The following is a 16,885-nucleotide window of genomic DNA, read 5'->3' as shown; positions in this document are numbered from 1 at the left end:
ACCCTGCCTCCACTGAGACACTGAACCCCACACTGCCTCCAATGAGACACTGAACCCCACACTGCCTCCACTGAGACACTGAACCCCACCTTGCCTCCAATGAGACACTGAACCCCACCCTGCCTCCAATGAGACACTGAACCCCACACTGTCTCCAATGAGACACTGAACCCCACACTGCCTCCACTGAGACACTGAACCCCACCCTGCCTCCAATGAGACACTGAACCCCACACTGCCTCTAATGAGACACTGAACCCCACACTGCCTCCAATGAGACACTGAACCCCACCCTGCCTCCAATGAGACACTGAACCCCACCCTGCCTCCAGTGAGACACTGAACCCCACCCTGCCTCCAGTGAGACACTGAACCCCACACTGCCTCCACTGAGACACTGAACCCCACCCTGCCTCCAATGAGACACTGAACCCCACCCTGCCTCCAATGAGACACTGAACCCCACACTGCCTCCAGTGAGACACTGAACCCCACACTGCCTCCAGTGAGACACTGAACCCCACCCTGCCTCCAATGAGACACTGAACCCCACACTGCCTCCAGTTAGTCGGTCGGTGTGAGCTTGCCACCATTGGTGTGTGAATGTGGGAAGTGAGGACGCTGGCGTCGACTGTTCACCGCTTCACCTCCCAATGTATGAATGAATGAACCTTCACCTCCCAATGAGGGGGGGGGGGGTGTGTGTGTGTGTGTGTGTGTGTGTGTGTGTGTGTGTGTGTGTGTGTGTGTGTGTGTGTGTGTGTGTGTGTGTGTGTGTGTGTGTGTGCCATGTCCATAAACTTGTGCTCAGGGGTCTGCAATTGGGTGGATTGCAAAAGACAAATGCAAAAAAGCTGGCTAAATACTGTTCTGTCTCAGCTTTTCCCTTTGTGTGTTAAGCATGTGCAGCAGTTATATCTGGTTGGACCATATAATGTAACCTAATTCTGATCAGTGTTTGCCTCTATTGTGCAGATCCAAATAAAAGAATACGTGTGTGTGTGTGTGTGTGTGTGTGTGTGTGTGTGTGTGTGTGTGTGTGTGTGTGTGTGTGTGTGTGTGTGTGTGTGTGTGTGTGTGTGTGTGTGTGTGCAGAAAGACATTTCCTCATACCAGGTAATTATGTTGATCCAATGTCTAATTCAAAATGTTTGGTGTGCACACGCAACGCGCGTGTGTGTGCGCGTGTGCGTGTGCGTGCGTGCGTGTGCGTGCGTGCGTGCGTGCGTGCGTGCGTGTGTGTGTATAAAACCTGACAGTGGAGAGTAGTTGTTCCATTCTCTCAGTACAAGAGGAAGAAATAGAGTCCGCAACGCTGGTAGAAAACACTCGTCTCCACTGGTTTATTAATTCAACGTTTGGATCACTGGGATTTTCTCTCCGTAACCATGAGTGTGTGTTGGAGTTGGGCGGCGGTGGTGCTGCTGCTGCTCTGTGGAGCTCAGCGTGGACGAACCCAACAGAACAACTTCTATGGAACTGTCATGAACTTTGACCCAAAGGACACGTACGAAAATGGAACTATGACGGTAAGTACAAGTCAGGATTACCATCGATAATACAATTTGTGGAAAAACGAAAACTACAATTAAAAAAATAAGATACAATAAAATAAAAATAATAAATTAAAAAAAAACATTTAGGTAACGGAAATAAAAAATAATTATTTATTAAAGTATGTAACTCTATTTTTCATGAATAAAATCTATTTTTGTACATTCTGTATGGTTGAGTATGTTAATCCAATATAAGTACAACTGGGGTGACTGTATTCACCAAAGAGGTTTTCCTGCTCTTCAACTGAGACATTTTAGATCATGTCTCACGTAGACTCAGGTCTCAGGATCTGACACGAATGACACGAAAATAAACTAGTTCGGCAGCCGGGGTTGTGGGGTGGGGAATAGTCTTTTTGTATTGGCCTAAAATATTGTCTATATACACATAGATTCATGAATCCACTTGCTGACTGGCTGTCAACAATTAGAAATTTGTTTTGATGTTTGTTGTTTGTTTGATGTTTGTTTTATAGGGGGTGATCCTACCATTAACATCCTATAAGGCAAAAATGACAAATCTTCATTATGCTTTAAGTAGCAAAAACCACTCGTTAGGCTAAGAACGGTCATAGCTGTCATCACAAATGTGATGAAATGTGATGAGGTCAGCACATTTTGGGCACATTTGGGCAAGTGGCTATGGCAGTTTTTAGTCCAAGGAGTGTTTTTTGTGCAAAACTAATGCTTGGAATGGATTCAGAATAACGGAAACCCCCTAGTTTGACATGTCACAAGCTATCACGGAAACCCCCTAGTTTGACACGTCACATGCTATATAAACCATAATGACATTTTTTAAATCTTGCCTTATATAGGATGTTAATGGTAGGGTCACATATAAACCCCAATAGAGCGTCGCAGTCCCGCCCCCTTTCATGACGACGCCAGGCCCAAGAAATAATTCCCAATGCATTTTCCTCATAGATATTTCAAAAAGCATTCATTTCCTGGGCCCTGGTAGGGGGCGGGACTGTGACGCTCTATAAAACAAATTGCTCAATACTAACAGCCGGTCAGCAAGTGGATTCATGAATGTATATAGACAATATTTTAATAAAAGACTATATACCAATTTCCCACTTTAAACAAAAGAAGCCTGTCGGCTGCCCGACTAAACACAGTTTAACTTCTTCTCAAACTGAAACATTATGTCTTTCTTTCTAATTAACTGTTCATTTTAATTGTTTTTTAAAATAATTATTATATCTAACTATACTATATTATATTATATACTATACTAGAGTGTTGCAGTCCCGCCCCCGACGAGCGGCCCGGAAGACAATTTCCAATTAATTTTTCCCACAGACGTTTCAGAAAGAATTTATTTAAAGACCTAAAGCCTCGGTCAAAGCCAACTCGGATGGTGACAAATCATGACAAAAAACAAATGATTTTGGGCTGAACAAATTAGTTTTGCGCGTCTTGAGTGTACAGGGTTTGATAAGGTCAGAAAACATAATGGAATGTCAGGTCAGCTCCATATATGGAGATCTAAGGGTTTGAGGTCAGATGTAGAGTTGCTGGCCGGCTCCATATATGCAGATCTAGTTGATGATCCAGTCTTCTCCATGTATGGCTATCCAGGGTTTGATGTGGTCAGTGTCATGCATCTTCATACTGTATATGGAGACGCCCATATATGGAGCGTGTCACGAGGCATGATGGACTGACTAACTGACTGACGGGATACGCAGGTTTTCATAGTAAATTAAAATTATTCTGTGTCCGTATCCACCTACTGTAAACAGAGACAGGATCAAAGTCATGTAGTGTAACTTTTATGATGTCATAATCTCCTAATTCCAGGTGGTTCTGCGCTATAAGAACGCCTTCACGTCCTGCTCACATTCAGACACATGGGAGTGTCTAAATGAAATGAAATGAGGGCATATTTACCCAGGGTATCTGGGCTAAGCTCAAGAACTTGTTTCCAGCCAGGCCCTGCTCATAGAACACATTTCATCGTAGTGGTTGATGCCTTGTTCAAGGGCATTTCAGCGGTGGTAATTTTTAACGTGTCGGACGGCTGGTTCGAACTGGGAACCTTCCGGTATCTAGACCGCGCCGCTATCCGTTCGGCCACCGCTGCCACAGTCTCTTTATGGAGACTGTGGCAGTGAGAGCCACCTGGAGGTGAACACGGTGTATAACACCTCAGAGTGGTGTCAACGAGAGGGAATCATGACTCGACTGGTTCCTATCAACACTCGCTTCATTATGCAGTGAGTGAAGAGAGATGCACTATGACACAACACACCATTACACTATAGATACCATGTTCATGTTTTACACAGTAGGTCATTTAATTGGTATTTAATTAGTTATAATTCTCATATAACGTGCGTGCGTGCGTGCGTGCGTGCGTGTGTGCGTGCGTGCGTGCGTGCGTGCGATGTGAGGCGCTATGATTGTTGATCGGTTATATTCACATTTTTTATCACGTGGCCCAAATAATGTTTATTGATTGATTCATTAAATTAGTTCAATTAACTCTTTCACCCCTACATGTTTTACATTTACTTTTGTTCCATCTGACAAAATTATGACATGAATAAATGTGTTATTATACTTTTATCTGTCACTTTTTTTAATAATAATAATAATAATAATAATATCATCTCCCACAGGTTACAAGGTTACTGGATAAATACCAATAACAGCGCTGGGAGCTGGTATGCGTATACGTGTGTGAACCTCAGGACCAGATCAGACACTGGGAAATCTGACAGGCCTCCTCAGACCACCATCATACCTTCACTACGGTAACATTACACACTGGTGTTATGTTCTGATATTACTAACATTAACATTACACACTGATGTTATGTTCTGATATTACTAACATTAACATTACACACTGATGTTATGTTCTGATATTACTAACATTAACATTACACACTGATGTTATGTTCTGATATTACTAACATTAACATTACACACTGATGTTATGTTCTGATATTACTAACATTAACATTACACACTGATGTTATGTTCTGATATTACTAACATTAACATTACACACTGATGTTATGTTCTGATATTACTAACATTAACATTAGACACTGATGTTATGTTCTGATATTACTAACATTAACATTACACACTGATGTTATGTTCTGATATTACTAACATTAACATTACACACTGATGTTATGTTCTGATATTACTAACATTAACATTACACACTGATGTTATGTTCTGATATTACTAACATTAACATTACACACTGATGTTATGTTCTGTTCTTATATTATTAACATTAACATTAGACACTGTTTTATTCATATATTACTAACAATTAAGATAATACACTTGGATTTTTAGATTATGGATACAATTGTATGTCTAGATACCAATATGTATATAGAGTCTACTATTTAAGATAACTGGAAAAGCTCAATGTGAATTCAGTTTGAGGCTAAATATTCCCATTATCATTTATACTAAAATATAATGATATAGTTGTAATACTAATATAACACTATACTACATACCTCTACTAATAAAGAAGTGTAAAAGACACTAATGATAAATGTCTCTCTTTGTCTCTCAGAGTTCCTTCTAACTGTGGGAGAAACTTCACCCTGTTAGCGTTTGACCCAGATGGAGACCGGGTTATATGCTATCCTTATCCTCTTCCTTCCATTCTCAACTTGTCACCTGTGAGTTCAATGTTTTTAATTTGTAAATAAGAACATAGATCACACCATACTGATGCTAATACACCATTTTATGCTAATTTAATTCAGATGCGAACACATATTTTAAGTAACATTGCATTTATTTTAATCATGATTACGGTTATGATCAATCTGTACTGTTTTTCTCTACACCTCTTCTTAGAAATATGACCCATTGTTTCCCATGTTTTTATTTATTTTCATTTTTACTCTTCCTGTCCTTTCTCTCTTTCAGGATTGCACTTTGTCATTTGCTGCCACCAACAGCAGTAATGAGGGTAACTACGTTGTCCAGTTGAGGATGTATGACTCTCCCAACCAGGATATCACCATCACCCTCACTGATGGATCTCAGTACAATTACACTACCAGTGACTATCTCAGCTATATACCTCTACAGTTTGTTATCAAAGGTACTCAGCACCCTCACTTCATATAAACATTGACCATTTCAGGTCTATTTTCTTAGGGGTTCCTGGCACCTCAACCAGTTAATGTGCTAATAAAGTGAATATAGATGATCTAATTAAATCAATAATCTAACCTAAACGTAAAGCCATTAAAATGGTTATATTCCCTCCTTGTCATGTGGTCAGTGGATGGAGCAGTAGCCAGCTGTACAGAGGGACAGTATCTACCCAGGTTCCTGCCTCCCACCCCGGATAACAGAGCACAGCTCTACACCCCTGTTGGTCACACACTGGAAATCACCATCAGCATAGAGACAACACTCTCCACGTGAGTACAATAAATATATCACCATCAACAGAGACAACACACTCAGAGTTCCACATTGAGGTCAACATCAATGCTAAGATTCCCTAGAAGCTTTCCATAAACCAAAAAAAACTGTCTCTGAGGGTGTGTCTGAAATATTCCACGGACAACATGAAAGTTCAAATAATAGATTATTTTCGCGAGCCATGGCCATGGTTGAGAACCCTAGCTGTAGGGTGAAGTCACCACAGGCCAGGGCAGAGGCAGGCAGCTCAGGGGCAGAGTGAGACACAGTACACAGGGCAGGGCAGAGTGAGACACAGTACACAGGGCAGGGGCAGAGTGAGACACAGTACACAGGGCAGGGCAGAGTGAGACACAGTACACAGGGCAGGGCAGAGTGAGACACAGGGCAGGGGCAGAGTGAGACACAGTACACAGGGCAGGGCAGAGTGAGACACAGAGCAGGGCAGAGTGAGACACAGTACACAGGGCAGGGCAGAGTGAGACACAGTACACAGCGCAGGGCAGAGTGAGACACAGTACACAGCGCAGGGCAGAGTGAGACACAGTACACAGGGCAGGGCAGAGTGAGACACAGTACACAGGGCAGGGCAGAGTGAGACACAGTACACAGGGCAGGGCAGAGTGAGACACAGTACACAGCGCAGGGCAGAGTGAGACACAGAGCAGGGCAGAGTGAGACACAGTACACAGCGCAGGGCAGAGTGAGACACAGTACACAGGGCAGGGCAGAGTGAGACACAGTACACAGGGCAGGGCAGAGTGAGACACAGGGCAGGGCAGAGTGAGACACAGTACACAGGGCAGAGTGAGACACAGGGCAGGGCAGAGTGAGACACAGTACACAGGGCAGGGCAGAGTGAGACACAGTACACAGGGCAGGGCAGAGTGAGACACAGTACACAGGGCAGGGCAGAGTGAGACACAGGGCAGGGCAGAGTGAGACACAGTACACAGGGCAGGGGCAGAGTGAGACACAGTACACAGGGCAGGGCAGAGTGAGACACAGTACACAGCGCAGGGCAGAGTGAGACACAGTACACAGGGCAGGGCAGAGTGAGACACAGGGCAGGGCAGAGTGAGACACAGTACACAGGGCAGGGCAGAGTGAGACACAGTACACAGGGCAGGGCAGAGTGAGACACAGTACACAGGGCAGGGCAGAGTGAGACACAGTACACAGGGCAGGGCAGAGTGAGACACAGGGCAGGGCAGAGTGAGACACAGTACACAGGGCAGGGCAGAGTGAGACACAGTACACAGGGCAGGGCAGAGTGAGACACAGTACACAGGGCAGGGCAGAGTGAGACACAGGGCAGGGCAGAGTGAGACACAGTACACAGGGCAGAGTGAGACACAGCGCAGGGCAGAGTGAGACACAGTACACAGGGCAGGGCAGAGTGAGACACAGTACACTGGGCAGAGTGAGACACAGTACACAGGGCAGGGCAGAGTGAGACACAGTACACAGGGCAGGGCAGAGTGAGACACAGTACACAGGGCAGAGTGAGACACAGTACACAGGGCAGAGTGAGACACAGTACACAGGGCAGGGCAGAGTGAGACACAGTACACAGGGCAGAGTGAGACACAGTACACAGGGCAGAGTGAGACACAGCACACAGGGCAGGGCAGAGTGAGACACAGTACACAGGGCAGAGTGAGACACAGTACACAGGGCAGGGGCAGAGTGAGACACAGTACACAGGGCAGAGTGAGACACAGCACACAGGGCAGGGCAGAGTGAGACACAGTACACAGGGCAGAGTGAGACACAGTACACAGGGCAGAGTGAGACACAGCACACAGGGCAGGGCAGAGTGAGACACTACACAGGACAGGGCAGAGTGAGACACAGTACACAGCGCAGGGCAGAGTGAGACACAGTACACAGGGCAGGGCAGAGTGAGACACAGAGCAGGGCAGGGCAGAGTGAGACACAGAGCAGGGCAGAGTGAGACACAGTACACAGGGCAGAGTGAGACACAGAGCAGGGCAGAGTGAGACACTACACAGGGCAGGGCAGAGTGAGACACAGTACACAGGGCAGGGCAGAGTGAGACACAGTACACAGGGCAGGGCAGAGTGAGACACAGTACACAGCGCAGGGCAGAGTGAGACACAGTACACAGGGCAGGGCAGAGTGAGACACAGAGCAGGGCAGAGTGAGACACAGTACACAGGGCAGGGCAGAGTGAGACACTACACAGGACAGGGCAGAGTGAGACACAGTACACAGCGCAGGGCAGAGTGAGACACTACACAGGGCAGGGCAGAGTGAGACACAGTACACAGCGCAGGGCAGAGTGAGACACAGTACACAGGGCAGGGCAGAGTGAGACACAGAACAAATGGATCAAAAGGCATTTTATAATTAGTAGTAGAATTGACACAAACATGACAACAAAATTCAACAAAACCATTTCATTGATTTTAAAAGAATTTCATTGCTTACAGTAAATAAATGATATCACCAGGGGTAATAATTTAACCTCATACCTGAGGGGACACCAGGGGTGTGGATCCATTTGGGGTTCTTGGCACAAAAGGTTGAGATCCAGAATCACTGATCTAAAGGGTTTCTGAACATCTGACATATTGAATGAAGTAATGTATTAGTTAGTGTTTTGTTGTCCTATGATGTCCCCAACGTTGCTAAAGACTTTTGACCTCATGTTCCCTTGTTTGCTGGTGTTGTAGGGTCTCTGAGCTGCTGTTCAGTGGACCTCATGTTGTCTTGTTTTCTGGTGTTGTAGGGTCTATGAGCTGCTGTTCAGTGGACCTCATGTTGTCTTGTTTGCTGGTGTTGTAGGGTCTCTGAGCTGCTGTTCAGTGGACCTCATGTTGTCTTGTTTGCTGGTGTTGTAGGGTTTCTGAGCTGCTGTTCAGTGGACCTCATGTTGTCTTGTTAGCTGGTGTTGTAGGGTCTCTGAGCTGCTGTTCAGTGGACCTCATGTTGTCTTGTTTGCTGGTGTTGTAGGGTATCTGAGCTGCTGTTCAGTGGACCTCATGTTGTCTTGTTTGCTGGTGTTGTAGGGTCTTTGAGCTGTTGTTCAGTGGACCTCATGTTGTCTTGTTTGCTGGTGTTGTAGGGTCTCTGAGCTGCTGTTCAGTGGACCTCATGTTGTCTTGTTTGCTGGTGTTGTAGGGTCTCTGAGCTGCTGTTCAGTGGACCACACAACATGGAGCTGTCTGGACCAGCACAGGGACAGTTCATCCTGAGATGGACACCATCACAGTCAGAGGATGGAGAACATCACCCTGTCTGCTTTGTTGCTCAGACCAACAGGTCAGCGTCTGCCTGTCTGTCTGTCTGTCTGTCTGTCTGTCTGTCTGTCTGTCTGTCTGTCTGTCTGTCTGTCTGTCTGTCTGTCTGACCATTTTAAAATGTTTTTTTAATAGCTAACACACATCACATGAAAACCATGAAGATAAAACTAAACTCCTGTTCATTAAACATGTCTGTTTTCTCAGTGCGTCCACATATCAGTCGGAGCTTCGCTGTGTCATTGTCAGTGTCTCAAACGGTGGGTGAAACTACACCTATTTACTAAAGCACCATGTTTCACATTCCATCAGTGATACCATCTGGTGTGAGGAGGCTCCACTTAAACCTTTATGTTCTCCATCTGGTGTGAGGAGGCTCCACTTAAACCTTTATGTTCTCCACCTGGTGTGAGGAGGCTCCACTTAAACCTTTATGTTCTCCACCTGGTGTGAGGAGGCTCCACTTAAACCTTTATGTTCTCCATCTGGTGTGAGGAGGCTCCACTTAAACCTTTATGTTCTCCATCTGGTGTGAGGAGGCTCCACTTAAACCTTTATGTTCTCCACCTGGTGTGAGGAGGCTCCACTTAAACCTTTATGTCCTCCATCTGGTGTGAGGAGGCTCCACTTAAACCTTTATGTTCTCCACCTGGTGTGAGGAGGCTCCACTTAAACCTTTATGTTCTCCACCTGGTGTGAGGAGGCTCCACTTAAACCTTTATGTCCTCCATCTGGTGTGAGGAGGCTCCACTTAAACCTTTATGTTCTCCATCTGGTGTGAGGAGGCTCCACTTAAACCTTTATGTTCTCCATCTGGTGTGAGGAGGCTCCACTTAAACCTTTATGTCCTCCACCTGCAGAAACTACAATCACGACACCAGCTGCTACTACACCCATGAACCCTCCTGCTACTACACCCATGGAACCTCCTGCTACTACACCCATGAACCCACCTGCTACTACACCACCTATTGGACCTCAGAGTCCTGCTACTACAATCACGACACCAGCTGCTACTACACCCATGAACCCTCCTGCTACTACACCCATGAACCCTCCTGCTACTACACCCATGGAACCTCCTGCTACTACACCCATGGAACCTCCTGCTACTACACCCATGGAACCTCCTGCTACTACACCCATGGAACCTCCTGCTACTACACCCATGGAACCTCCTGCTACTACACCCATGGAACCTCCTGCTACTACACCCATGGAACCTCCTGCTACTACACCCATGAACCCACCTGCTACTACACCCATGAACCCACCTGCTACTACACCAACTATTGGACCTCAGAGTCCTGCTACTACAACCACGACACCAGCTGCTACTACACCCATGAACCCTCCTGCTACTACACCCATGGAACCTCCTGCTACTACACCCATGGAACCTCCTGCTACTACACCCATGGAACCTCCTGCTACTACACCCATGGAACCTCCTGCTACTACACCCATGGAACCTTCTGCTACTACACCCATGAACCCTCCTTCTACTACACCCATGAACCCACCTGCTACTACACCCATGGAACCTCCTGCTACTACACCCATGGAACCTCCTGCTACTACACCCATGAACCCTCCTGCTACTACACCCATGGAACCTCCTGCTACTACACCCATGGAACCTCCTGCTACTTTAACTACAACACCACCAACTATAACAACCCCACCACCACCTGCTAGTACTAGTAGTAGTACCAGTGCTAAACCAACTATGACTGTGTCATCTCCACCCGAAGCAGCAACAGTCACAATCTCACTGCCCACAGCAGATGTCTCAATTAGCTACACCCCTGGGTCTCGTGAGTGTGATGAAATTATGATTATTGTCTTTTTAATCACTGTCCTGTTGTAACTTAAAGTTGAACCGCCCATGCCGCGCTGATTCTCAGGCTTTTTTCATTTATTTTTAATTAATAATCCTCAGAACAACATCGCACTGTGGACTGTCTCACTATTGTAAAGCTGCTACATGTGTCATGTCCTGTAGGTGGCACTATTGTAAAGCTGCTTCATTTGTCATGTCCTGTAGGTGGCGCCAGCGGCCTTAGAGTGCGAATCTCCTCAAAGACTCCTTTGACCAAAGAAGACATCAGGACAATAGTGCTGCCAAAGGTAACAATTGAAATCACACCTGTGTGAAGTGAGGGGCGCTCTTATCATCTTACAACATCGAGGAGGGAATCCTAACTCATGTTGCTTTGATTCGTGTTGCTGTGATTAGTGTTGCTATGATTAGTGTTGCTATGATTGACATGATGTAAAACAAACGGTGACAAAACAAACATTACATTCTCTTTATTGTTAATGGCGTTTTTAAAACAAACATTGAACTAAAAACAAACATTAAACTATAGGAGGGGCTAGCACCCCTCAACAACATTAAACCTGTCTATAGGAGGGGCTAGCACCCCTCAACCACATTAAACCTGTCTATAGGAGGGGCTAGCACCCCTCAACAACATTAAACCTGTATATAGGAGGGGCTAGCACCCCTCAACAACATTAAACCTGTCTATAGGAGGGGCTAGCACCCCTCAACCACATTAAACCTGTCTATAGGAGGGGCTAGCACCCCTCAACAACATTAAACCTGTCTATAGGAGGGGCTAGCACCCCTCAACAACATTAAACCTGTCTATAGGAGGGGATAGCACCCCTCAACAACATTAAACCTGTCTATAGGAGGGGCTAGCACCCCTCAACAACATTAAACCTGTCTATAGGAGGGGCTAGCACCCCTCAACAACATTAAACCTGTCTATAGGAGGGGCTCAAAAACTAGAAAATACTGTTCTTGTGGAAACAGTGTGATCTCGAGTAGCTCGCAGCCTCACTCCATGTTGATGTGTTGACCCACATGACATCACAGCCCAGTAGCCTGTGCGTTGTTAGGGGGGCCCTAGCCTCATATACAGGCTTGTTGTTAGGGGGGCCCTAGCCTCATATACAGGCTTGGTGTTAGGAGGTCCCTAGCCTCATAGACCACAGCACCCCCATGCACCCCCGTGTGTCTAAATAATACATTTGCTAAATAATAATTTTAGACGTGAGAGAAGTTTTTTTTTTTTTTTTACGTTGATGGATACGATTAAGCATTTTAAACCCTTTTTCTAAGTAGGCTAGTATGGGGTCGTCGACTCACAGTTAACAGTTTTTGTAGGCCTATTGAGAAAATAATAAATGTACTGTAATTCTGCAAACTGTTAATAAATCAATCAATCAATCAATCAATCAATCTGCATGTTTAAATAGTGTGTCTACGCGCGCTGCACACATGCATGCAACGTGCACACGCACGTGTCTTATGGGGCGTCCGTCCCCCCCACTTCAAAAAGTAGCACTACAACACTGCCTGGGGGTCCCCAGACCCCCAGGGGTCCCCGGACCCAGGGACGTGCACACATAGACATCAAAGGGGGCTTCAGTCCCTGCCCTTTTACCCGTCTGTAAAACAACTGCCCCCTTTTACACGTCTGTAAAACAACTGCCCTTTTACACGTCTGTAAAACAACTGCCCCCTTTTACCCGTCTGTAAAACAACTGCCCTTTTACCCGTCTGTAAAACAACTGCCCCCTTTTACACGTCTGTAAAACAACTGCCCCCTTTTACCCGTCTGTAAAACAACTGCCCCCTTTTACACGTCTGTAAAACAACTGCCCCCTTTTACCCGTCTGTAAAACAACTGCCCCCTTTTACACGTCTGTAAAACAACTGCCCTCTTTTACCCGTCTGTAAAACAACTGCCCTTTTACCCGTCTGTAAAACAACTGCCCCCTTTTACCCGTCTGTAAAACAACTGCCCCCTTTTACCCGTCTGTAAAACAACTGCCTTTTTACCCGTCTGTAAAACAACTGCCCTTTTACCCGTCTGTAAAACAACTGCCCTTTTACCCGTCTGTAAAACAACTGCCCTTTTACCCGTCTGTAAAACAACTGCCCTTTTACCAGTCTGTAAAACAACTGTCCCTTTTACCCGTCTGTAAAACAACTGCCCTTTTACCCGTCTGTAAAACAACTGCCCTTTTACCCGTCTGTAAAACAACTGCCCTTTTACCCGTCTGTAAAACAACTGCCCCCTTTTACCCATCTGTAAAACAACTGCCCTTTTACCCGTCTGTAAAACAACTGCCCTTTTACCCGTCTGTAAAACAACTGCCCTCTCCAGACCACGAATGCAGCATTTCCTACATGGTGGAAGAAATGAAAAATGCCCTCCTCTCCTTTCCATGCCATGCTGGAAGGAAGGCAGCATTCAGGAGAATTGCATTTTCCCCCCGTATTCTCCTGAAGTTGAACGCAGTATTTTGCGTTGAACAAATTTGTCTAGAAATCCATGTCGCAGCGCGAAGCGTTGTGAGCTTGTAGATCTGCTTTGATCTACTTTCGCTATTTTTGTCCAAAAGTGCCCCTCTTACGAGAGGACCCCCTGGGGGGGTCCCCGGACCACCTAGTGGTGTCCCCGGACCCCTAGTGGTCCCCGGACCCCCTGTGGGGGTCCCCGGTCCCCTAGTGGGGGTCCCCGGACCCCCTGGGGGTCCCTAGCCTCATATACAGGCTTGGTGTTAGGGGGGCCCTAGCCTCATAGACCACAGCACCCCCGTGCGCCCCCGTGTGTCTAAATAATACATTTGCTAAATAATAATTTTAGACATGAGAGAAGTTTTTTTTTTTACTTTGATGGATACGATTAAGCATTTTAAACCCTGTTTCTAAGTAGGCTAGTATGGGGTCGTCCACACTAGTGGTCCCCGGACCCCCTGGGGTCTCTGGACCCCTAGGGGTCCCCGGACCCCTTGGGAACCACAGAGTTAGAAAGGACATCTGCTGTGTAGCTCCGCCTCCGACTCTGACTGATCGACTCAGAACAACAGGAAGTCTCCAGAGCAGAGCAGAGGAGTCGGAGGGGCTGAGATCTGCTTTACTTTACCCCCAGAAAACACCCCGAAAAGCGGATCAACATCAACACACAGTCCTGGTGAGTAGAATACAGGGGGTCCGTGGGGGGGGGGCGGGGCGGGGGTCCCTGAAACAACAACTATTATTGTCACATAATAAACTGTTTTGTGTAGGATGTTATATCTGTGGAGGAAAGGAGAGACAACAATGTTGGAACATGTGGCTAAGTTTTATAATCTTAACTTATAAACTTGTTACTTTGTATCCAACATGCGACCAAAGAAGGGCTTTTCCTCTCTCTTCTTTCTCTGCCACGTCAGTGCACATGCGTGCGTGTGTGGCTGTGTGTGCGGCAGCACCAGAGTGTGTGTGTGCGTGCGTGCGTGTGTGTGTGTGTGTGTGTTGTCTAACTTGTCTTATTGTTGTTGCTAATTTATGCTCCGATTTAATGAACACAATGGACGCTGTAGAAGATCACCACGTGGAGAGAGAGTGAGAGAGAGAGAGAGAGAGAGAGAGAGGTTGATGACGTCGTGTCCTGCCACATTTCGCATGTTATGACGCTCTGGGGCAGGCGGATGGTACTGGCCAATCAGTAGCAAGCGGAAAATACATACATAATTCATTAATAAGTTCCCCTCTTGTTGTTGAGGGGTGCTCTAGCCCCTCCCCTAGCACCTCCCCCTAGCCCCTCCCATGTCCAGCTTTGAGTGTTTTGTTTGTTAATGTAAACACAAACATTGAAGACAGAAGAGAGGACGCAAATTCTGATTGGCTGGATTGAGATGATGTATGATATGATGATAAGAGCGCCCCTCACTTCACATGGGTGTGATTTCTTTGTTTTGTTTTTGAACATCTCTGTTGTTAGTATTACCTCCCACACAGGGGGGGGGGGGGGGGGGGGGGGAACTAGACCCCCCCCCCCGCAGTGGTTTCCAGCTATTTCATGTCAAGGACCCCCAAATTGACACTAATTAGCCTCCATTGGAAGAGATAATGCCAGGGACCCCCATAAGAGAAGATTATCACGGCTCTAGCAGTGATTCTCAACCCGTTTAATTTCAAGGACCCCCAGTTTGACATGCATTAGGCTACGGACCCCCATTTAATGGCATTTCCATCTCTGGGACCCCCAATGTATATTGTACAATCAATGTTAATTTAACTCGGAGAGTGTACAAATGGAACCAAATGGACCTCAAACGGACCCCACTTTGGGAACCACTGGTTTATGACCCGCGGGCCACAGTGTGTACATTAGTTGTGATCATACCTGTCGCGGTCCTGAACAGCAGAGCAGCGCATCCGCAGCTCAGCGCAGTCGGGACTCGGGAGAGACCACTGCGCTGACACTCGCCTTCACGTCGTTAGCGTAGACTCCATCAGAGCTGTGGGGAGGAGGGGCAGCTGCAGCCACCTGCCTCCGCCAGACTTGATCAACTCAACTGTCATTGTCTCCACCAGGCCGAAGGCATGGGGAGAGAGTATGTTTTATTGTCTCCACCATGAAGGCATGGGGAGAGAGTATGTTTTATTGTCTCCACCATGAAGGCATGGGGAGAGAGTATGTTTTATTGTCTCCACCAGGCCGAAGGCATGGGGAGAGAGTATGTTTTATTGTCTCCACCAGGCCGAAGGCATGGGGAGAGAGTATGTTTTATTGTCTCCACCATGAAGGCATGGGGAGAGAGTATGTTTTATTGTCTCCACCAGGCCGAAGGCATGGGGAGAGAGTATGTTTTATTGTCTCCACCAGGCCGAAGGCATGGGGAGAGAGTATGTTTTATTGTCTCCACCAGGCCGAAGGCATGGGGAGAGAGTATGTTTGTCTCCACCATGAAGGCATGGGGAGAGAGTATGTTTTATTGTCTCCACCATGAAGGCATGGGGAGAGAGTATGTTTTATTGTCTCCACCATGAAGGCATGGGGAGAGAGTATGTTTTATTGTCTCCACCATGAAGGCATGGGGAGAGAGTATGTTTTATTGTCTCCACCATGAAGGCATGGGGAGAGAGTATGTTTTATTGTCTCCACCATGAAGGCATGGGGAGAGAGTATGTTTTATTGTCTCCACCATGAAGGCATGGGGAGAGAGTATGTTTTATTGTCTCCACCATGAAGGCATGGGGAGAGAGTATGTTTTATTGTCTCCACCATGAAGGCATGGGGAGAGAGTATGTTTTATTGTCTCCACCATGAAGGCATGGGGAGAGAGTATGTTTTATTGTCTCCACCAGGCCGAAGGGATGAGGAGAGAGTATGTTTTATTGTCTCCACCATTAAGGCATGGGGAGAGAGTATACAATTTACAATTTACAATTTACAATTTAGGCATTTATCAGACGCTCTTAATCCAGAGCGACTTACATTAAGCAATAACAAAAGCATGGCATACATCACATATATAAAAAGTAGTTATCATGAATCTTGCGTATCTATGTAAACTATACATACTATACTATATCATATATTATACATGTGTACTATAAAGTGCTATGACTACATCAAATGCAATTCTAGCGCTGTCTACGTAACAAGCTATAAGTCTGTTTAAAATACTATCTAAGTCTACATAATGTGCTATCTAAGGGGCTAGGCTAGGGCAAGTGCTACGGGCCATGGTGGAGTCTGAAGAGGTGGGTTTTCAGACTACGGCGGAAGATTGGGAGTGAGGCTGCAGTTCTGACTGTGATGGGAAGTGCATTCCATAGTTTTGGAG

At 46.3% G+C, this 16,885-nt stretch overlaps 2 protein-coding genes across 3 annotated transcripts in view; both read left to right on the top strand.

Annotated features, from left to right (window-relative positions):
* Positions 1-4,203: 4,203 nt before the first annotated feature.
* Positions 4,204-15,541, top strand: LOC306928754 (uncharacterized protein; the record flags this gene model as incomplete). The annotated part of the gene is made up of 9 exons (XM_079509026.1): positions 4,204-4,321; positions 5,113-5,221; positions 5,475-5,652; positions 5,836-5,977; positions 9,129-9,269; positions 9,455-9,507; positions 10,108-10,230; positions 11,295-11,377; positions 15,458-15,541. The coding sequence occupies exons 3-9, from the start codon at positions 5,541-5,543 to the stop codon at positions 15,539-15,541; spliced, it is 738 nt and encodes a 245-aa protein (XP_079365152.1). The 5' UTR covers positions 4,204-4,321; positions 5,113-5,221; positions 5,475-5,540.
* cdk4 (cyclin dependent kinase 4) overlaps positions 14,117-16,885 on the top strand; it is a 23,904-nt gene continuing 21,135 nt past the window's right edge. For both annotated transcript variants that reach the window (XR_013790590.1, XM_079507652.1), the window contains exon 1: positions 14,117-14,241. The gene's annotated coding sequence lies outside the window, so the exon portion shown is untranslated. The remainder of the gene's footprint in view (positions 14,242-16,885) is intronic.

This window comes from Electrona antarctica (genome assembly GCF_951216825.1).
Source record: "Electrona antarctica genome assembly, chromosome: 8".
Classification (NCBI taxonomy): Eukaryota; Metazoa; Chordata; class Actinopteri; order Myctophiformes; family Myctophidae; genus Electrona; species Electrona antarctica.
The sequence above is the reverse complement of the archived record's forward strand: the minus strand, read 5'-3'. Positions and strand labels throughout refer to the sequence as shown.